Source organism: Poecilia mexicana, unplaced genomic scaffold (genome assembly GCF_051168715.1).
Source record: "Poecilia mexicana isolate PSO_F unplaced genomic scaffold, ASM5116871v1 scaffold_21, whole genome shotgun sequence".
In the NCBI taxonomy this organism is placed as follows: domain Eukaryota; kingdom Metazoa; phylum Chordata; class Actinopteri; order Cyprinodontiformes; family Poeciliidae; genus Poecilia; species Poecilia mexicana.
The window spans coordinates 13,483,548-13,506,966 of NW_028263390.1; the positions used below are offsets into that span (position 1 = coordinate 13,483,548).

At 38.6% G+C, this 23,419-nt stretch overlaps 1 protein-coding gene across 3 annotated transcripts in view; it reads right to left on the reverse strand.

The window, feature by feature from the left end:
• wasf1 (WASP family member 1) overlaps positions 1-23,419 on the reverse strand; it is a 56,931-nt gene that overhangs the window by 20,438 nt on the left and 13,074 nt on the right. For all 3 annotated transcript variants that reach the window (XM_015013104.2, XM_015013186.2, XM_015013267.2), the window contains exons 2-4: positions 14,220-14,374; positions 11,727-11,861; positions 2,310-2,463 (exon numbers count right to left, since the gene is read on the reverse strand). In XM_015013104.2, the coding sequence (XP_014868590.2) occupies positions 2,310-2,463; positions 11,727-11,861; positions 14,220-14,352 (422 nt within the window). In that variant the 5' untranslated portion in view covers positions 14,353-14,374. The remainder of the gene's footprint in view (positions 1-2,309; positions 2,464-11,726; positions 11,862-14,219; positions 14,375-23,419) is intronic.

A 23,419-nucleotide genomic window follows, 5' to 3' on the forward strand; every position in this document is an offset into this window, starting at 1 on the left:
ACATGTTCGTGCATAAGGAGGAGGAATAAAAAAGATCATACATGTAGAAGCTATGTTCTGGGTCCATCTGAAAAATAAGACCCTGGGGAGGCCTCCAGCGGAGTGAGGCGAGGTGTGAAAAAGTAGAAGATATGAAGAAAAGAAGACAGTGGGTGACAAGGATGAGATGGGATGAAATAATGAACAGCAGTGGAACTAGGAAGATGACAAAAATTCAAGTTGGACTTTAAATTATTAATCAAACGCATGAAATCATCACCCCTGATATGCCCAATCATCCATTCAGCGCTGATGAACCAATCAGCTCAGGAGGAGGAGTCGGGATCTAAAATTCAGATGGACTCCGAGAAAGGGGGAAAAAAAAAAAGAAAAAAAATCAGAAGATGATGAAGACCAAAAAATATTATAAGTGTAAAACAGAATATAGCAAATTGTGATCTTTACAAACAGTTACAGAGACGTTGTCCTTGAATGGAGTTTCTTTTTACTTAGTGTTTTCTTTCAAACTCGAAGAAAATCTGAGAAAATTAATCCCACTGAGCATTAACCATGAACATCACAGCGGACAACTAGGTCGCATGCTAGAATGTGCAAAAGTTTTAAATCATCCCTTATTTTTCCCTTTTTTTGTTTCCAAAAAGCAAGATTTTCTAGTACACCTTTTGTAGTGCTATTTTTATTTTATTTTATTTATTTATTTATTTATTTATTTATTGCCTTTTCTAAAAGTTGTTTCAAGAAAAAAGGATTTGCTTCGGACTTTTGGCTGCCCCTTTTCCCACATTCATCTTCAGCTTGATATCTGGCCAATATTTTTTGGTTTGCTAAGCCATTAACCTCTGAGCATAAACAAACTCTAAATATTAGCCAGTGTTGTGGGGAAACATAAAATATAGGACGCGGTTTAATTTGGCTGTTTGGGAACTTGCAGCCTGTCACGGAGGCACAATTTGTTTCGGTTTCTCAGGGTGAATTTTTGAAATGTAGCCAAGATAACACGGTCTGATCGCACAGTATATTAGCAACAAAAAAGAACTAACCCAAGGAGATGGTTTAAAAACACTGCACAAGACTCCTTCCACAGGAACAAAAAAAAAATGCTACCACAGAACAAATTACAGCCTCTGATTTATTCTGACGTTTTGTGTAGAATCCCAGTGCATGGAGACAGTTTAATTACACAAATTGTACGTTTTATATCTGCAGTATGCCTGTAAATAGATGCCGTGATGCAACCATCTTGATTGATCAGTATTGTTAGGAAGCAGCAACATTTATGAAGCCATTTCCATCTGGGTCAGGTAGGGCCTCATCAGTACAAGCAGTAATAAAAAACAGAAGTTAACTTTTAAAGCAAGATTTCTAAGCAACACCTGGCTATTTAAAAAAATACACACAGTGTCTAATGACTTCAGAAGACAATATCAGGTGTCAGTGAAGGTTTAAACACACTGCACTGACCTATTGGGACTGCATGACGGATGATTTCTGAATAAACTGAACAAAGAGTAGACAGTGGGGCAAAGTGAAAATGTTTGGAAAAATAAAACCCTTTTTGAAACTTATCCATATCTGGAAAATAATCAAAGCAATTTCATACGCCATAAAAACCAAATGACAAATATTAATGAATCCTAAAAACCAAAAGCAGTATATGCACAAGTTATTGCATTATATATAGCAGGTGCCCCAATTCGACACATCCTTTCCCCTTTGTATTCAGGGAAGTCCACCAGATTAAAGACAAAGACATAAACACAAATGTATGGAAGAGGATTAGGGCCACTGGGAAAAAGTAAAAAAATAAAACAGTTCTGACTTTTTTTTTCTCAGAATTCTGAGATTAAAGTCAGAATTTTTTATTTTCTTTCCCGTGGCCCTAATCCTCTTACGTACAAATGGCATAAACACTAGGTAGTCTAAATATTGATAAATCTGGGAACTATTTATGCAATAAATTTAGAATGTTCAGGCCTTGTGACGGGAAGCGCTTCCAAAAAATGTGATCTGAGCAATTGTACCAACTTCCCAACCATTCAAGGTTGCAGTCGAAAAGTCCACCCTGTGATAAATACATGTTTTGACCAGTGAAGGAACTCAAAACAAAGAAACCAAAAAGCTCTGTTTACTTTTCAAGGTCATTTCAGCTCTATGTGTTAACACTGTGGCTTTTAACACTTAAAAGTCATTTGCACCGTTTGCAGAGTATGCATAAAAAAAAAAAACAGTTAAAGTCAATCTAATTAGCGTCATGCTGGCAATGCTGATGAGGTGAAACGTGGTTTTGTGCATAGCAACATTATTCAGACCTGTACGGTGTGAGGATGTTGAGAGGTGGCGGCTCCTCACAGGTGTGGAGGCTCTCCTGCAGAGGGACGGGCAGAGACGTGCGGTCAAACAGCTGCTGGTCCTGAATGGTGGAGCTCCTGAAGGCCTTCCTCATAGTGATGTCCTGAAGAGACACTGCAGAGAGACGGGACAAACGGAGGGCACTTGGTAATGGGAAAATTATGGGTTTCACTTATTAAATCGGCCGTGTTCGCAAGTCTTTGGAACATGTAAGCTCGTCAGGAACACGTCACTGACGAGCTTGTGATTATCAATCGGTTCTGTTCCATCAGCATTCAGTTGTATTGACATTAGAGCACAAACGTGCGTCAAACAATTCATCCTCCTCCCTCCTTTGGGTTAACGCCGCATTTTCGAGGTTCATTTCAGTTCCCCTTAAGGAAACCCAAATTTGATGACTAAGATAAGCGAATGACTGTCCCTTTCCTCCGTATGAAGGGGAAAAAAAATACATTTAAAGACAGGAAAAATAAATAAATAAATAAATAAATAAATCAGTGATGCACAGTTGAACCCCTTGAAAAAACAAGCAGGAAAAATTCCCCAGAACAACAGGGGGGAGGGGGGGAACTCTACTACAGGCAACTCTTAATGTGGAAAGTAAAAGTCTTGGAAGAAAAGCCAGAATGTTGCAACCAGATGTGAATTATACATGAGGGAGAGAAATAGACAGTGCAGCCCAGGGGAGGACAGAAGGAGTGTGGCAGGCCTAGAATCATTCCGTTAGTTCCCTGTTATTAGCAGGCTAGCATTGAGGAGTGACAACATCAATTTAAAGACCAAAATAAACACGATTTTACCACACAAAAGCTAACAATTTCACCTAGAACTTTTTTTTTTAATTGTTCGTATTTTACCGTGATTATATGTGTCACGGGACGACGGTGGCGACAGCGGTAGGGAGTTCAACCCGCAATCGGTGGGTTGCCAGTTTGACTCCTGCTCTGTACGCCTCCGTCGTCGTGGCTTTGGGCAAGACGCCTTGCCTGGTGGTGGCGGTCAGAGGGCATAGCGGTGCCGCTGCATCAATATACGTGTGTGAATGATTGAAACCGGCATCATCGGACAGCATGGAGACGCACGGTTGTGATGATATGCTTAGGGTGGAGTGTTGGAAAGGATACGAGGTTCTTAAAGAGACACGGGCCAATTTCAAGATGTCGGACCAAAACTGATGAAAATCCATTTGAGAATCTGTACTGGATGTGAAAATTGTTACTCACAGATGCCCTTTCTTTAATTTTATGATGATCAGAAAAAGAATTCTGTGTTGATGTGGTAGAGACATACGCCCCCAAAAAACATGGAGGCTGAACATGAATGCATGCCAAAATTTTAAAGTTTGTCTCTTAAGAAAAAAAGACTACATATATAATTTTCTTTCAACTTACAATTATGCATGAAATCTCTTGTACAAAACACACTGGCATTTGTTACTATAATATGACAAAATCTGAAAAAGTTAAAGCAAGCTTAGGTTGCTCATCTGGGTAACTTCTGGAAAATCACTTCTGCAGACTCAGCATAGTAAGTGATCAGCCAGCTGACGCACAGACATAACAGATTTAACAGTACCAGGAGTTTGGTACATAACATGAAAGGAGTTTTAAAAAAAAAAAAAAAAGAAAAATAAGATCATGGAAACAGCAAACAGATGAAAATCAGGAATGAGTTGGAAGGACAGAAATATCTGTATAAATCAAAATGGAAAGTAATGTGCAAATAAATACCCGAGTAGTGTATACAGGTAAATAATTTCAATGACAAAAACAGCAAGGCACAAACTTCCCTTGGGATGAGTCTTGTAAGCTGAACATAGCCAGAGGGTGGATTGGACTGAAAAGCCATTAAAACAGAAAAGCAGACAGAGAGATGGAAAACAACAACAACAAAACATGAGACTGCTCATGCCTACACATAGGTCTACCTGGAACACTTTGAAGGAGTAGCAGAAGACAGAAATGAAAATTGTTTTTCTGCTTTAAAAGGTGGGAAAACTACAAAGAAAAAAAGGTGAATAAAGACAAACATGCTACAAGATATTCCTCATAGATTTTCACGCTCTGCCCACAAATGTCCAAAATACATTCTCAGAGAGGATTTAATGCCAGGATTTCCTATGCTGTGTCTGCCACTTCTGGTGAAACTATTTTCTATGAGCTTGGTCTGCATCATAGATACAGAATTTCCTGGCATGATAAGGAGCAGAAAGTTTCTGACAGGTGAGTGTTGAAAGCACTGTGCACACTGTCGTCAGATGGATTTAGACGCTCCATGGGCTGTCACATGGTGCAACAAGTAGGCCGAAATAAGAGACGGCAAAGAAAGCGAGCACCCAGATCTGAGATTGACGCACAGTGAGGTGGTTTTAAATATTTACCGACTAACATCGTGCACCTCAGTCGTAGACGAATATGTTAAAAAGATCTTCTACTTAGCATAAGATTTAACTCAACTACAACTTACATGTTTTACATGGACAAGCTTGGATTGTAAGAAGAAATGTTGGTAAGTGAGCCTCAAAGCGGACTGAGTGAATTAGTTGAATAAATTAGCTTAAGTAGCTAAGGTATGCTTAACGTAGACGAAAGGTCTTCATAAATCCAGAAGTAAAACCTGTGAGCTTTCGCGCTGGCTGAGGCAGCACCAGGTGTTCCAGCTGTCTCTGATCTCGGGATGCATCTTATCAACAAGCGGTCCTAAACAGTTTATTTCTAGCCTTCGCATCTTTCACTTTTAGACAGACACCATCTGGCAGAGACACTTCAGCTACAGTGAGGTGAAGAAGTTTTTGTCACCTACACACACGCACGCGCGCACGCACACACGCACGCACGCACCCCCCCCCCTCCCCCCCCCCCCCACACACACACACACACACACACCTGGCTTCAATAGAAAAATAAAATAAAAATAAAACTTTCCAGGTTTGTTTTTCCCCTGCTGTCCTCGTTCTTTATACTTACCATCTCGTAGCTGTTCTAGTGCACAAACAGGCGTAACAGATAGGAAAAGTTGAAGGCCAAGTTTTACCATGCAGACACCCGACTCTCTCCCCTGTTTTACTCTGATGCAAATGCTGCCCTATATAAGTTTATAAGTTCTCACTTCTTCCTACCCCATTTTGAGCATGATATGTTAACTGAAACAAAAAAATCTGTATTTTCTCTTCTTTCTTATGCACTTCTTGTTACTGTGCACTATTTTATTTTTATATTTGTATCATGTTCGAATAAAATTTCATTTCATTTCATTTCATTTCATTTCATATATTTTTGCCTATTGCATTCTTCCTCCTGCAGCCTTGAATCGGTTCCGTCTTCAACTCGGCTTTTGCCTCTCTTCTTTGTCTCTGTTTTTGCATTTGTTGCAGAGGTTGTCGTTTTATTCTAGATACACCGAATAGCATAGGGTCAGATGCTTGCATGAACAACTCTTAACACATGGTGAACAGACATAAAATGAGAGTTGCAAAGCTAAAGTCTTCATTTTCTGCAATAAAGCTCCATATGATTTGCAAAAACAACAGCGCAGTGGCTATTTTCTAAAAGACTAAACTTGTGACAACCCTCACTAAACTATAATATTTTATTCTACTTAGTTTATGGTTTATAAAGCCTCCCACGTTATTTAACATGTTAGAACTAAGCATATAGGTGCATTTAATCATCAATTATAGAATTTTTTTTCTTTCTAATGTGATTTTATTTTGAATATTTGAAGACGTTCCAGTTTTAGAATATAATAAAGCATCTACATATAAACATAGACCTACATAAGACAGGGCATGACTACAAGTTAATAGCTTCTTTCCTAAACTTGCCCAAAGTTTAAAACAAAGGAAACTCCCCTGATGACTTTAGTACGCTGAGACTCAGAGATTTTTACTGCTGAATTACAAATCTTATCTGAAGTTTTACATGGCTTATAGCAAATAACTGATTTTGCGCTCTCCGTCTTTTCCGTCAAGGCAGAAACTAAGACGACACCAAATACAATTTTCTGGGATAAAATGAAACCGAAGCCCATTTTTTTAAAAGTACGTCAATTCAACGGAAACGAGTGAATGCAGAATTAGATTAGAAGAACAGAGCTGCACATCACGAAGAACATTAAAAAAAAAAGACTGAGATGTTGTAAAAGCACCATCAGCAGTGTAACAGAAGTAGAAACCATTTAACAGATAAGTACAGCGATGAACATATCCTGAAGGACTGAAAGGGAGGAATAAGACAGTAGATAAAGACACAGTTGGAGCCCCAAGGGGTTTGGTGTGGCTTCGTGGCCTTCCATAATGGCCTGCAGCCCATCCAGTGATGTAACAGTGCTATTAAGTAGTGGATACAGACCATTAGTTTGGCTGGCTGGAGTAAGGGGGGAGAAGAGGGCCTGACAGAACACAAATGGCATCCATGCAGGATGAAGGGAAAGCAGAGATCAATCAAAGATATGAAAGCAGTCTGGAGAGGACAATAAAAAACAGCTATAGGTGTGGTGAGGTAGTTTGTGGATTGAAGTCTAGGAGGGGGTGGGATCCTAAAGGACAAAGTGAGGGGTGATACTCTTTGAAAGGTCAGCAGAGTACAGAAAAGTGTGCGTCTGCTCTTCTCATGTCACTCTGGGCAGTTATAAATTATTAGGGTAGATAAAGCCCTTGTGGTTCAATGACTGGATGAAACACTGTGGACCACGCTGTGACCTTCAATCATTTGCTAAAATGTGTTCATCAGCAGAGTAAACCCATTTCATCTGGGTGTGTGAGATCTTTGTTTTTTTTTTTTAAAGCACTTACAGATGCCTACTGCTGAGCTGCTCACTCAGATTTTAACGCACCCAAAGGGTGTTAAAGGATTATGTTTTATCTTGAAAAAGCTATTACTGTCAACTTACAAACAGTACTTACAGGTAGATGTCACAAAGATCGATGTCTTAGCCTCAGTAAAAGCTGACAGTTTCATCAGTGTTGTTTATACTGCAGGGCATCTCTTTGTTCAGACTGTATTTTTTCCTGCCACCGCAGCTTATTGTTACACTGTCATCCTTATAGGTGTCTAAATCAAATCACCTCAAAATAGCACGGGATATTTCACCGCACTGGCTTCCACTAATGCTGGTTTTCCTCCCCCCCGTTTCCTCCTAGCTTTGCAATGTTAGTTTGCTTCACCTGAAGAGAAAATCCAGAACCAGATGAGATCATTTCAAAACCAAATGTTTTTTGTTTTGGTTTCTAATCTCTTGATCGACATCCTTCCCAAAAAAAAAAAAGAATAAACAAAAAACAAAAATCACTAAATCTACATCGGAAATCTTTTTAATAATGACATTTTTTAGAATAAAGAATCCATTTTGAGACGTTATTGTTAAATGTTCTTATAAAGGAGATTGATGTTTTTATGTTTTTATGATTCACAAAAAAAAAGCTTACAATAAAAATATCACACATAAAATAGTCTACTTATTCAGAACACTTAAAAGAAATGGCTTACAAATTTCTTATCTTTACTTGAAAATTGTTGGCATGCAGTAATATGGTAAAAAGAAAAAGGAAATTGCAATATGTAAGCTTTAACATAAAATTTGTTCTGCAATCTCAATGTCTTCTCTGCCAAAAACAGTAAAATCACAGCCTGTTTGCTGAGATTTAGACATCTTTTCCTACATATTCTGCTGGTGTTATGCAATGTGCAACTACAAACATTCTTGAACCTCTTCTTCCAATATATTTAATACGATAGAGTGATTTAGAAAACATATCAAGCATACTTTCTATTTTTATGGATTATATAAATAGGGACCTGAATATTTTCTTTTACACTACTTTATGCAAATTATATCTGGTGATTTTACAGAAGCTAGACGGTCGGCAGCCTGTGCAGCAATTCACCACCAACCACGACAATCAAGACGGTGGCCGAAATCAATAAATCTATGTGTTTGATGTGTGTTTTTAGATCAGCTATCAAAGAGTTGGATGAGACAAAGACGCCGGTATACGAAGGTCGTGATGCACAGCATCAAAGAGAGGCGAAAACCGAGACAGATAAACTGCTTCCATTATTAAGATCAAGAACGGAAACAAAATTAAAAAAACAAAATTAGTAATTGCTGCTGTTCTACATAATATCTTTAAATAAAAGTCAACTTAAGTCACAAGAGACAAAACGTGGTTGCTTTGTAACTTATCAGCAGTTTTAAAGGGATAATCTAAGCTTTTACAGCTGCAACGAACTCTGTCAGACTTGCAGCCTGTTCATGTATAAAACAGCCATTGTGTGCTCCAGCGTCCTCCATCCTATACCTGACCCCCATCTTCCCGTCTCCATCCCTCCAGGTCCCTGATTTACGGCGCCGTTCTGCTTGCACCGACTCTCCTTCTCCTTCACCCCTCCACTCACGGCAATCACAAAGCCACACAGACAATTACAAGGCGAGTCTTACAGTAAGAGCATCCACTCAGACAGCACAAAGGTAAAAGAAAGGGTTGAGATGGGAGATGTGGGGTGGCAGTTACGGGAAACAACCCCTCTGGTGAAACCCCTCCCGCAGACGTACGGCTTTGTGTGAAATTCAGTCCACTGGAGCCACGCTGCTGTATTGTCACTCGATTGTACAAACTCAAATAAACAACAAAAGATGAAGTGTGATTTTTTTTTTTTTACCCCCATTTTAAACACTTTATCAGGGCACAAAAGAATGTGAAGAAGGTTTGAGGTCTGAGCAGCAGCAAAGTCTGGAAAATTCTGCGGTACAATCCTTTTACACTCCACTGCTTTTGCTGCAGTGCCCTGTATTAAGCACCCTTCCCTTGAACCTTCCATCTTCCTTACTGTCCTCCCTCTTGACACCCCTCCACCCCCACTTCTCCCAAAACTCACTTAAACTGCAACTGAGCTGATTCTTATCCACAGTCTCTAAAGCCAACTCTTTAGACAATGAAGGGGGAATAGTCAGGATTATTTATGAAGTCAGATAAAGGCACGGACCACAAGAATAGACGCAGACTCGAGCTTAAAATACAGATTTGCAACAGCACGAATCTGCCGGAGCACCGTGACCTGATATATTCAAGTAAAAAAAAAAAAAAAAAAAGCAAACAGACGCATTGTTGCCAAAAAAAAAAAAAAAAAAAAAATCCAAATCTCTTATTGCAACTTGGTTCAAACTTATTTGTGCATCTAAAATATCAAACACATTTTTTTGCAGCAAACCTTGTGAGTATTTTAAGAACGTTTATGGGGTGTGTTGATGCATCTGTACTTGACACTGAAACACTTCAACACGATGTGTACACTGGTACAACGTTCCTCCTGCAAACCAGACTTCCAAAACTAGATCACAATTGTAATTGACGTGTGAGATTTAAATACACCATATTAAAAAAAAAAAAAAAACCATACACTTTTTCACATGTGTTTTTTTTTTCTGCTTTAACTAAGACTACCAAGATCATTTCAATTTGCAAAACACCAGATTAACAAGAGAATACTTCACTTCACATAAACTTCTGCTTTTATTCAGAGGTTGATTTGTATATTTTGCACCAGGACACATTGGTGCAAAAATATGGAAATTTTCCAAAGACATGGCGACCTTAGTGGGTTTAGACATCTAAAAATGATAAATTCCCTCTATTTATTCTGGCATTTAGAAAATAATAATTGTTTTTTTTAATGCCAAATGACCTAAAAACAGGAAAAAGTTCAGTTTGATCTAACGTAGTACAGTGAGAAAAATTACTTTGTGTACCCTCTCCATCCCCCAGTGTGTGTAAATACCTGGTTTAAACTGAATGGGGGAGAGCAAATCCCTGTGGGACTCAACAAGAAAAAAAAAAGGGAAGGAAAGTGATACAGGCAAACGTGCAAAATCTCAAACAATTCATTGCCTTTTGAAAAAGGGCTACCAAAGCCTCTGGATGCATTCAAATAGGCCATAGCCACAGAGCATTTCACCGTTTGCCAGTGACAAGGAAGCAGTTAAAGTAGCATTGTACAAAGCCTTAAACACACTGCGGGCCCATGGGAAATCGATACAGTGCCTTGGAGCGTGGTATTACACTGCTGTGATTCTCCCCGTGGTTTTTACTGTACACTCTCTGCCGACTCTACCCGATGCTCTATCCTGTCGTTCTGCCTCTCCTCTCTCAGGATAACCTGGCTTACTTGACAGAAGACACAGATTATTGCATTTTCTTTTTATTGCTCACAACAAGGATCCCAAAGATCGTCTTCACACAAGGAAAACACATTTATCAAGTAAATGAGCAGCAAGTCAAACAGAAACTGGAAAGCAATGTTTCTAACGGGAGCAGAGGTTTTACAACTGCGGCAGCTGAAAAATGGTACAATCTCACAGCTACCTGTTCCTTCACCGAGAGCCTTTAAAACTCATGGCAGACTCATAAAATATTACGGAAAACAAAAGGGAGGGAATGTTTTAATGAGGGTTTCACATACTCAAATTCTGCTAATTTTATTTCAACAAAACTGATTAGTTTTTTTTTTTTAAGAATAAGTGGATGAGTTGTGCATATAACACTTTTCAATGATATTTGTTTATTTTGTTTTGTTTTTTAGAATTTTAAGCTGAAATACCAACATTAATATCATCGTTAAGTTGAAGGAAAATTACATGCAGGTTTCCCAAAACTAAAGAACACACACACACAGACGCACACACACACACACAGACACACAGACACACACAGACACAAAACGTGGTGAGCATTTGTATTCAGGCCCCCTATTCATACAACTTTAAAGTTAATATGAGATTACCTGATTTAAACAGAGTCTACCAGCTGGTAATTTAATTTTACTGTAAATACAGCTGTTTTATGAACTGATAATCAGAACCAGGAAGATGAAGGAACATAGCAGGCAGGTCAGGGAGAAAGCGGTGTAACAAAAAGCTCCTGGTAAAGTTTCCAACAAACCGTTTAGGAGAAACGAAACCAAGGTAGATGGAACCAAACTGAAAATTCAAGTCCATCATGTGTGGTAGAAAATTAAAACTGTAACACACTGAGGAACTTGGTGGTGACAGCATCATAATGTTGGGGTGTATTTTCTTTCCCAGTAAGGATAAGGAAACTAGTCAGAGTTGAACAGAAAATGGAAGAGCTAAGTCATGGAGGAAAACCCAAAAGTACAACTTGTGCTAACTGAAATGGGTTTGACTCGTGGGAACTGAATGCAAATGCATGCAAATCATAAGATTTTTTATTTTTTTTTCCCCTTTCACTTCACAAGTACACACTACACAGCCTTGGTACAAGACATAAAAGCCAAATAAAATGAAGCTTAAAAATGTGACAATGTTCAAGGGATTTCAGTCATTTGTTTCAGGCTCTGTATTGACATTGGTATGAAACTCACATTCTTCTTCTTTGGGGTCCAGCTGTGTGACGCTGATGGAGAGCCGGTCCACCCTCTCCTGCAAGGAGTTGACCCGGAAAGAGAAGGAGTGGGCTTCATTGAACAGCTCTCCAAAAAGGTCCTCTGCATATTTACCTGCAAACACACAAGAGCAAAAGAAATCATTTCACTCTTCCAAAAGTTTCAAAAATAAAATGGTTGGAAACATTTGACTGGAAGATATGAGCAGTTGTTTTAGTGTGTGAGGCAACTGCTTGCCGTCTAATCCAATATCTAGCGTTCACTCTATTGTTTAAAGTAAATCATTTTTGCTTTTGTAGAACATTTTTTGCTTAAATGTAACTGTCAGATATGGTTACTGTCAACTGACTCCGGAGACCTTGGTAGTTTGCAGCACGTACCGCGGATCTGTTGGTGAGACAACTCAAATGCTTTTGTCAAACACAATCAAAGCAAGCCATGCTGCTCTTCTTCTGTCTCAGCCTTTTACTGAGATTTGAAGAAACAAAGTGACGACTGGGTGTCTCTGTAGTAGAGCAGGCCAACTTCTAACGTTCGGAGCTGCGTGGTTTGTTAAACAACAGTGCTGCAGGTGTCTGCTCTGGAAAATATAGACCTTCCTTTACTGAAGTGCATTGGAATGGGAGTAAGTCCATTAATCATGACCTTTTGTTTCCATAGTACCACACCGCCAGTTTAAAATGTCGTATCACCACTACTGCATTTAAAGTTAACCTCTAAGCTCAAAACTTATTGACTGCAATGTTGGATTTATGTATGGATTTACTCATCTGTCTGTGTGTGCAGGGTGAAAAAGAATCCAAGAAATCATTCCCCCAAGAAATGTGATTTATTCACATTTCTTCTGCATATAACAAAGTATAATGTTGCCCATCCCTTGGTATCACTCCCTGAAAAGGGGGGATGATGAATTTTAAAGAGTCTGGGATCTTTAATCTCAGTTGAAATATTGAATACAATTGACAACAGTTGAATTTTTGCTTTGGCATATAAAATATGCTTGTAGTATTCCATTTGTTTAAATAACAATAGAAAAAGATGGCCATAAACAGGGCAATAATAATTGTATAATTGGGCCAGAAGAGGGCTTGGCAAACTTTTCACCACACTTTTTGATGCAGAAATTTAACTTTTGGTTATATAGTTATTTTTTATTTAATTATAATTTTTTATTTATGTTTCTGCATTGAAAAGGTGTACTTACCTTCTGGTCAACTACTCATTCATTATTTGCATATTGAATTCAGATCAGGGAGTGATACCAAGGGATGGGCAACATTATACTTTATGTTATTTGCAAAAGAAATGTGAGTAAATCACTCATACTAACAACAATAAACTAATTAATTACTTTTGCAAACCCCAAAAGCCAGAAGTTTGGGGGTACTGCTCATTACTTTTGTTGTTTCAAACAATTTTCCACTGTTGGCTTCATGACAGGGAAAAATAATGTTTTTCTGTTTGAAAATATGATTGATTGCAGTCATTACTGCATACTATTGCAGTTGTACTGCTTAATGTAATTCATGTAGTGAAGAAGCAAATGGAATAATTTGTCATTTTTAGAGAAAATCTTTTGAGGCTTGGGCCATGTGCAGTAACATACATTTTTGTATTGAATTTTGTAATATTTCGCATTCTCACTATTATCTTCATTGCAATAAATGTGAGAAAACATTGGGGGGAAACGTAGTTTATTGAGTTTGACACTTTCCTAATAAGATCACAACCAATGGCGTGTTTGATTTCAAAGCGGGGTTTGAAAAATAGTTTTTAATGACGCAATACAAACTGATGCCAAGAAAATGTTGTACAGAAGTGTATTTCACTGAAAATGCATTTCTGAAACATGTATCTTAAGAAATTCAAGGTAGATGAATATCCTCTACTTTTTAAGCCAGAAGTTATTTCTACATTCGTTAATATATTTTCTAGATAAAGCATAACACATCACTGTTTTTGTTTGTTACATATACGACTTCACAGGTATGATTATCTCACTCATCTGTGCAGTCCAGGATTATGAATCTTGTCATAGCAATACAGAAGAAGTTTAACAGAAAGTCTAATGAGAATCTGTGGGTTGTCTACCGGCTTTCGATCGGTTTGCTTGTTGGAACCTTGGACTCCGTTTGCAATGTATTTGGTAGATCATTTTGCTCATGTCTTTCCTATGAATTGTCTGGATCAGTGCTGATGGATCACAGCACGGGAACATTTTCAGGCGTGCCATTTTTCGTTTCTTTGCCTTTCCAAAAATTTAGTACATAAAACTGAAGCACATTTGGAAATTAGATTTTTGCATTTTATTGAATGAGTCATTATATATATATATATATATATATATATATATATATATATATATATATATATATATATATATATAAACTTTCTATTAAATCCTTCAGAAATCTGCAGTAGAAGGTTTTATGCCAATATAAGGATATGAGTGTATTTATGAGTGTCACTCACTGAGGCTGCTGAGCTGGCGGATGACGTTGGCCAAGGAGACATTGGTCACACACTCCAGCTCGTTCTTGATGTTCCTTGGCAATACCGTGTGGCACAGGTGCCTGGGCTCGATGGTACGCTTAACCAGCGGCATCGTTTCGCTGCAACAACACTACCTACAGGAGAGAGATGGAGGAGGGAGACGGAGGGGACGGGGAGAAAGTTTCATTAGTGTATAAAATTGTGTTCTTGATTCTTCACAAATCTAAGAACAACACGTCGCTCGCGCCAAGCAAGAATTCTTTTCACCCAGAAATGACGCACCGCAGTAAAGCAAAATGAATTTCATTTGTTTGCAAACTGGAAACATTAAGTAGCTAAGTTTAATTAACGCAATCCTGTGCTCATCGCTAAACATTTGCAATCTGTTAACATATCACTGCACTTTGTCTGTTCACTCAGCCATGCTAATTACATTTAGCTGCATTGCAAGGTTTTCAGAATCGATTCTCTTCCCTCTGCAAGAACACGAAAAAGATGAAAACAGAGGGGCAAGACAAAATATGTGGACAGAAATCAGACCACTTGAGGCTGGCACTATTGCATAAGTTGGTGTTTATCAAGATTATTTCAGCTTGTAAATGAGGACTAGTTGTGATAAATTATTGGGTGTATCAAACAGTGCAACTACATGTGTCAGGATCTTGGGTTGTTTTTGGGCTTCTTTATGGTTTTTAGTTTTGATCCTCTGTTATTCATGTTTTGTCTTAGTTATTCTTTGTTTTGATTAGATCTGCTTTATTTGTTTTACTTTAGATCAGTCTTTTCTTGCATTTAGTTATTCTTTATCAAGGTTGGATTTAGGTTTTCTCAGTTCCACTTTTGGTGTTTACTTCTCCTTGCTTCCCTGTGTCCTCTCTCTCTCCCTCAGCTTGCCTTCTCCTCTACCCTCACAGTTGCTCTCAGTTAGTAATTAGTCCTGGTACACTGTTCCAGACTCCCAGTGTTTAACTACCTCTCTTTCTCATGCACCTCACTGATTCCTTACCGTTTCCACGTGCTCTGTTCCCAATTTGTAAACAGTTTCTTGTATTTTTTATTAAAACTTTAATCATTTACCTCCGGGATTCTGGCTTGCATTTTGGACCACTTCATACACACAATATGTTATTGGTGCAGATTTATCTACAACAATCAATCTATTGGTTTACATTTTATCAAAGTTTTTGCTTTGATAAAATCCTTTATTCCTTAGTTACTGTAAAACGTTACAGTAACTAAGTCAGACTTCTGTGCCACAGTGCAACATGGATGCTGGAATAAAGGAAAAAACAAACCTGTGTTTGGCATGTGCCTAGTGCTTACCGATGTGTGTGTCCAGTTAGAGCTGTGAGATCATTGTCCTCAAATGCTTGTGGATTAGGTTTCTACATACAAATCTAAGAAATTAGAAGACCACTGCTACATTCCAAAAACAACCCAAGATCATCTTTAAGTCTCCCATCAGCCACTGAAACATCCCGTTCAGTACTGAAATGCTCCAACCAGCAAATTATTTTGACATGCCCACATGATTGTGAGAAATATGCACAACGTGACTAAAAATGAGAACAGAATGGTGATAATTAGTGGGAAGCAAAGGTGAAAAGAGAGATCAAGACAGGAGGAGTGTTAAAACATCCTCCAACATGACTCCCTCTGCGACAGCAGCAGTTAGTGCTGCTAATAACACCGTTTCCCTGCTGCTGGCTCGCGCTTAACTAGAGCAGGCATGTGAAATGATGTGGTGATCAGGTGTTCTGATGTAAACTGACTGTACAGCCTCGGCAGTGACCGCGGCTTCGTTAAGGCATTGATTAAGCTTTAATTGCCGTCTGGTGCCTTTAATATTCCATGGTATTTTTAGTGCCGGCTCTTCTGCCAAGCAATAAACATGATTATTGACCGTATCCTGAGAAATGTAGGGCAAGAAAAGGCTATTCTCGGAAGCTGGACGGCGATAGGATGGTGACTGTGCTGAGGTGAGTCATCCTGGAGGCATCTCAAACGGGGGGCCATCAGTGACAAACACGCACCTCTCTGGGCTTGTGTGGAAGCCGTTAGAGTGAAATGTGTCGGCAGTCTTTCGCTCTCATACAAATAAACCACCGAGTGAAATCCCTGCACCCTTTTTTAAACTAGAAACATGCTCTCTATACTTTATTTTACTTCATTCGTCTTCCAGCGGTCAGCATATTACTTACACATGCATATATACAGACACTCATCCTCAGTGCCCAACACCACTTTTCATAACAGCCTGTGATTCCTATGCTGTAATACAATCATAAGTACGAAATAAAGCTTCAAAATGTACTAAATCATAATCGTAATCACCTGGTTTGTTTTTGTGGCGGTTGAGATGCTAGAAGCTCACTGATATTTTCTTGATATCGATTAATCCTATGCACCTTGAACAGGTCATTTCAATAACTAATCTCAGCAGTTGCCTTCAATATCAAAGACATCCCAGATTTTAAAAAGTGTCTGAACTACTAAAACTTTGCACCCTACAATTACAGACAGTTTGAAGTTTTCTTTTATTATAAAGGAGTATAAAAATAAAGACTCCTTGCACATATTTCTGAAAGCTTTCACCAAGCTTATGGCCAAAGTCATGTAATTCCCCAGAAATTTTCCCCTTATGCAGGAAAGACGGTCAAGAATTTAAGAAATATTCAAGGATCCCTCAAACATGCATGAAATAATAATTTTTTCTTTTTTGTCAGTCAAGGCTTGGCCATCGGAAAAGTTAAGAAAAGCTAAACAGAACCGATCTGAATACATGAAGTACTCCTAGACCAAAGCATCCATGTTTTGTGTTTTGCTCTACTTCATGATGTTTTATTACATCATAATAACCTTCATCCAAATTAGGTCCTTTAAAACATTAAGCATAGTTTATTTTCTTATTTTCATATTACAAAACCTTTGCAAAGATGGAAACCCAAATTAAATCTTTCAGTCATAACTATATGTACATTCCAGATGGGCCTCCACACTAGCCAGCTTACAAACATGTACTTAAGCTCGAGGACCTAGGACCCATAAAGCTCAAGGCTTTTCTCCTGTCTGTTATCTTGATAAAGTAAACTTTTCTCCTACGCATAGGTCCAAACTAGGCTTTTATTTATCGGCTATCGAGAAAATGTTACCCAAAGGTTGAGGGGGTTAATGATAACGATGTCAAAAACTGAACGGCAGTAGCTGAAAAAGAATTGGAAAATGAATTGAAAGCAACAAAAAAGGGGAGAAAAAAGAGAATAAATAGATCTGCAAGCGATAATGTCTTTTCTAAATGTGAGTTTTTCCAAAGTACAGGTGCTGCTTTGTCAGAGGGGCTCATTACATACAAGTATATGTGTTGGTACGGCATGAAAAAGTGACGACAGCATAGCCTTGCTTTTTAACTTTTCTGCCACAGCGAACTTGTTCGGCGTGCGATGAACAACTGCAGGACACATTTACAGCCTCAGACATACAAGCACCCCGGCCTACTGAGATATCCACGCCGAAGTTTGACATGATAGCATGTGACAGCTGTGTTCTCACAGGGAAAATGATGCAGCTTCTTCTCGAAACCCATTCAAAGGTACCTACGTAGCATGCCAGATGTGACAGATTCTATCGTAGAAGGAAACTCAAATTTTACACATGGCAAGAAGAAGAGCTCCACAAAACACAACCTCATTTAGACTTGCAAAAATTAACTACAAACAGTTTCATGCAAGAGCAGAGTCACCTTATTCTTGTATAACTTGGACTAATACTTGGGGAATGGCACATCAGAAATTTGAAACCATCTTGAAATACAAGGTTTTCTCTGTAATGATAAATACAAGATGTTCAACTGTTCCAGTAGCACTTTTTTTTTTTTTTACAAAGTCTTAAAACAAAGCAAAGTTATTACTTAGGCACACAAGAAAGAGGTTAAATTTGGAATGTTAATTTAAATTTTTACCTTCCATTAATTGTAATGCATCAACATAGCATTCTGTTAAGCTTTCTTTTCATAAATTTTAATATGCATATAAAACAAAAAAGCTCATCTGACGACTCTGCATAAGAGTTGAATAATTGGTGTGCATCAATTATTTAACACACCTGAGTTTTCCTGCTTTGTTTAATTTTTCTTCTCCCATCTAACGTCTGGACTAGCCTTGCTCCTTTCTCTTCTGCTCACCCCTTGCTGTTCTGTTACTACTTTTATGACCCATTCATCTTTGGTGGTGCTTCCCACTGTCACCAATCACCATGGTAACGGCTGCAGGGGGAAGTCACCGGTCACTTTATATCGTCCCAGAAGACACATAGGCAAGAATGAGGTTTTAGGGGGTAGGTGGAGGGGGAAGAGTGGGAATAAAAGAGTGGGCTAAGCTTGGAGTCAAACATCAGAACTGAGATGGTGTGAGTGGAATGAATACAATATGAGAAAGCAAATAAGGGACAAATCAGGGATTGCTTGTCTATTGTGTGCAACACAAAGCAGGGTGAGGGATGGCACGTGGGTAAGGAGGGGGGGTTAGGGAGACCTCGAGTGGTGCAGACCATGCACTCTGGACAATAATGTCCTACTAGAAGCTTTAATGAATCCTAACAGAATATTGTCTCACTCACAATGCAACTCCAAACAGTGCAGTATGGTGGAGGTCAAGCGTCTTTTATCAAGATGGAATAGCTGACATGTAAAATTATCAGTTTTTGGTTGTTTTTTTTAGTTTGTTTAGCATCGTTTTGTTTTGTTTTTTTGTAAGAATATAAATGACATGTATACAAGATACATGTGTTACAGCAATACAAAGAAAATCATCTTTCCAATGTTAAAATAGTTTTGACCTTATGGGGTGGTGTGTTTTCCAGGCATACAGTGTAATTTCACAGCACAATTCAGTAACCTTTACTTTCAGTCGTTATAAAAATTATGCATAAATCAAACACAACTTATATATGGCCTCCGTCTCTTTAAGCTCCTATTCTTTGATGCTCTGCCCTTACCATGTCATTACAACAATGCTCTTCCATTAAGCCATTTACATCTGGTCTTACGCGCATTGGACTGAGTAATAGTTCGTATGATCAGCTCAGCAGAGTTCCACCAGCCTCTTAACTAATTGCTGCTGCCACTAGTCTGGTGGAGCTGGTAAGGGAGGAGCGGGCAGGAGTGCTCTCCTAAAAGGCTGCCACGGCAGATCGAGGATTCCTCAAACATCCATGAAAGAATCAAAGCAACACTCCAGGTGTGGTTTTTTTTTTTTTGGGACCAGGGAATAGCATTGCAACATGATGTGAAGCTTACAATTTTTTTATTTTATATCATACCCTCCCATCTAAGTTTGTCATCAGTTTCTGGCTCTAATGGATGCTGAAATCTTATGAAATTAGTGTCTGCTTTGTGAAACTTGTAGACATTAGGTGACATAATATTTGTATTCTGAAATATAACAACTTATGATAGTGAAAGAGAATACAATGCATTTTGTCCCAAGTCCAAGCCAAGTCTTGAAACCTTTGCATTGGGAACAATCTTGTTTTTTAAGAATAAATGACCCTAGTTTATTCACAAAGTTTTTTTACAATGAAAATTTATTAGTTAAATAAATCACATTCATGTGGACATTTGTTTATTGCACTTTTCCCTAATACTATAGATCGCTATGAGTCGGTGTGTCCTATCTTGCAGATGAAAATATAATAAATGTTGTTCGTCCTTCACTGCGGAGTAAATTACAACTTATACATTCATAGTTGTTTTGAGGGGAAATGGTGCTTTTTTTCAGACCTTTAAGAGCTCTTTCCATAGTGCTGCATAACCTCTGTAAAAGCAGCTTTAAAAACACTTTTAGGGCTCAAAAAGGGTCAATAATTGTTGCCAAAAGTCTACATGTGCATCTAAAGCCGTGAATTATTTAGCAGACGCGATGCATGTTCCTCGAAGGCTAAAAGAAGTGGTGGAAAAAAAGTGAAAATGGGAAAATGAATTCATAATAGCACATCTCTACTTCTATTGTAATCTCCCACTGTGGAAATAGTCCCTCACAGTGTCAAACTGGCCGGAACATTGTGTGCTTTGTTCTGTGATTTTGGAAACGTAAACTACATCTGTGTACTTGTAATATTTTCCAAACCATGACTGCAGGCATAAAAAGCACAGACATCTAATCAGAGAAACTGGCAAAACTGGAAGTGCCAGTGGCAAAGGCAAACAAGCCGCCAAAGCCAACAGGCACAGGTGGTTTAAATCAACCACAGACCTGCAGACCTGGGTAAAACAAAAGCCCAGTTTACATGTAAAAAAATAAAAAATAAAAATCATAAGTCCAAACGGAAGACCAAATTTCACTTTAGTCAAAATATTTTTTTTGTCCTTGCAACTGGCAACATTCAAATGGACACATTTTGTTACAATTTATGAACATACTCGCTTTGTATGCCCACTGGCATTGCCAATGAAACTGTGACAAGTTGGCCTCTCCAAAACTGATAATCCAAAAGCTGTGATCACTTTTTGCAAGAATTTAAAACGTAAGTAAGGAAGAATTTCTCCCACAGGATCTAATTATTTTATAATTCATTAAAAAGAGAAACTTACCAAAGAAGGGGACTGTACATATAAAAATTTAACATAGCCTCTGGGTATGAAAAGTGAGGCCAATATTACAGTGAATTAAACCTGAACTTTAGTTGATAACCAGCGGGGGGTGATTTCTGGTGGCGTAATTAGTTAAATAAATCACCTGATGGTTCTGAATTTCCCAAGAAAATGACCTCTATTCTCACTTGATGCCATATTTAAAGCTTTCTCCACAACTTCACAGAGGAAGAAGGTGGCTTAGGGGGGTCAAAGTTCATCCTGTCACTTATGAGTTGTCAGTTCAAGCCCCCAGTTTGTCCGTCTCAGTCATTGCGTCCTGCCTAGCTTGCTGGTGGTGGTCAGACGACCTAGTGGCACCGGCAGTATGGCTATCAGTCTGAAATTACAGCGTTGCATCTAAATTAACAAGACACCTGAAACATTTTCCTTTGGACGGCTCAGACAAAATTGGCGACATTTGTCCACACTGCAAAGCAGTTATTTAGCAAATACATATTTGCCATATCCCTTTATAATATTCTACCTAAGGTGGTAAGATATCATTGCAATATGTGAGATATCACAATAACTAAACCAATGTCATGCAGCATTTGATAGGATGCCATATTCAAAGTCCAAATACTTTAATAAGAAATGAAACGGCGATTATTACATTACTACATGAATGTACCTCTACTCTTACGTAAATACAATTTCTGGATCGTCTACCCACCGCGAGAGACCTTCATGCATGAAGAACAATCATGTTTTATCCAAAAGTCCACCAGACACACACCTACACTTTATGGTAATGTGAGGCTCTTTTTTTTTTTTTTTTGAACACACAAGCTATGTTTGTTTTACTATTATTTTCTATCTGCTGAAGGAAATGTACAAGTGCCGTTACAAAGCTCACACGAGTGAGTCACTGCCTTCAAGTGATGAATGAACATATTAAGCCACAACTTTCTGTCAACTTCAGCAGACATTTCATCCATTGCAAATTTAACGGAACTTTAAATTTGTTAAAACATTACCAGTGGAAACCGACTTCACCTGGAGAAAGCTGGGCAGCTCATTGGCCAGGGTGTAGAAAGTATTGTGAATGTGCCTGAGACACATTAGTGTGTGTGGCCACAGGGCGGGGTACAGGTGCTGTTTAATGCAGGACTGCAACTGTTTCGGATTATATCTGCAATTAGACAGTTTATGGGAATTAATATTTAATTTCAAAACAAAAAAAGGGTCTCTGATCAAACAAGCTTTTAGCTTTTATAAGTATGATTTTAAGGAGCGTGCACCTTGCAGTCATCCCATCTTTGAGTTGACCAAAAACTCCTCAGTATGTTTAAGTATCAGACTCTGACGTAAGGCCACAATTAAAGCATTTTAATGTCGTGCTAAAACAATTATCCCAAGTGTGTCAGCAAATCTACAACAAAGTGACATAAAATAGAAAAAAAAAAACAGCTCAGCCAAAGTCCAAACTGAAGAGATTTTTTTTTTTCACAGAGAAAACATATTGGAAGTGAGAGGGTTTTTTTTTTTTTTTTTTGCTAACTCCACACCTAGGATTTCAACAATAAACTCCACCAACATATATTTAAACAACAACCCTCATTCCTCAACACCACCTCCCGAACCATAAGTCACTGCGGCACGAACTTGCGGAGCATTTCACAGCATAAACCTGTGTTTCTTCATGCCAATTAAAATTTTGTACCAGCTGACGCCCCTTAGGGAAGTGCGATGACACCTTGCTGGCTCTCACCAGTGTAGTGCCATTAAAATTTATGTACAGACACATCAACCTCACACAAACAAACATAAACAGAGCCCAAGTTGGCCTAAAAATACACCTGCAGCAGCGTCAGCGTGGTCGGAGACAGCTATGCTAACTAGGCTTGCTGTTTGGGGGAACTTGTGTCAAGGCATATAAAGGGTAGATAAACATTATTCTAAAGTCATGCCTGCAGTTGTCGGGGTCACAATGGAGAACAATCCTACTGCTTTGTTCAAGAGTAAGAGAACCCATAAAACCTGTGCTGTCTCCTTTTTTACCAACTTCTCACAAAAAACCCAACAACAAGCCTAAATATTTCAATCAGGAATGTGAAAGAAGTGACTGTGACTCCCCACTATGATTTGCCTACTCCCCATTCTTTATATTAGTAATGAAGCTCACAATGGCAGAGTGGTGGGACACAGACCACACTGTGTTTTGTAAGAAGATTGAATCACTTTAAACATTCATTTAGCAATCAGGCTTTATCCCACAGTAGATGAACGAGCCCAACTAAATATTCATGGGCATCTGTGTGGCAACATCAATGAGTAAAGTGTCTGATGAACAAACACACTCACAGAGGTTTATCTGCTGAGCACATAGAAACCCACTGGTATGAATAATGAAAGCCTGCTGCTCAATAATAAATGCCTGCATGCTTGCACTGTGCAGCTGCACTTGTTTGGCATGCGAGGGAAATTCTATTACACTAACTCCCTTGGTGTTCGTACAGATGTGAAGGACAAAAACTTAACCCCCCCCCCCAGCCCCCAGAGTCACCACAACAAATAAGCAATAAGCAACAAAAACAAATAAAAAATTTAA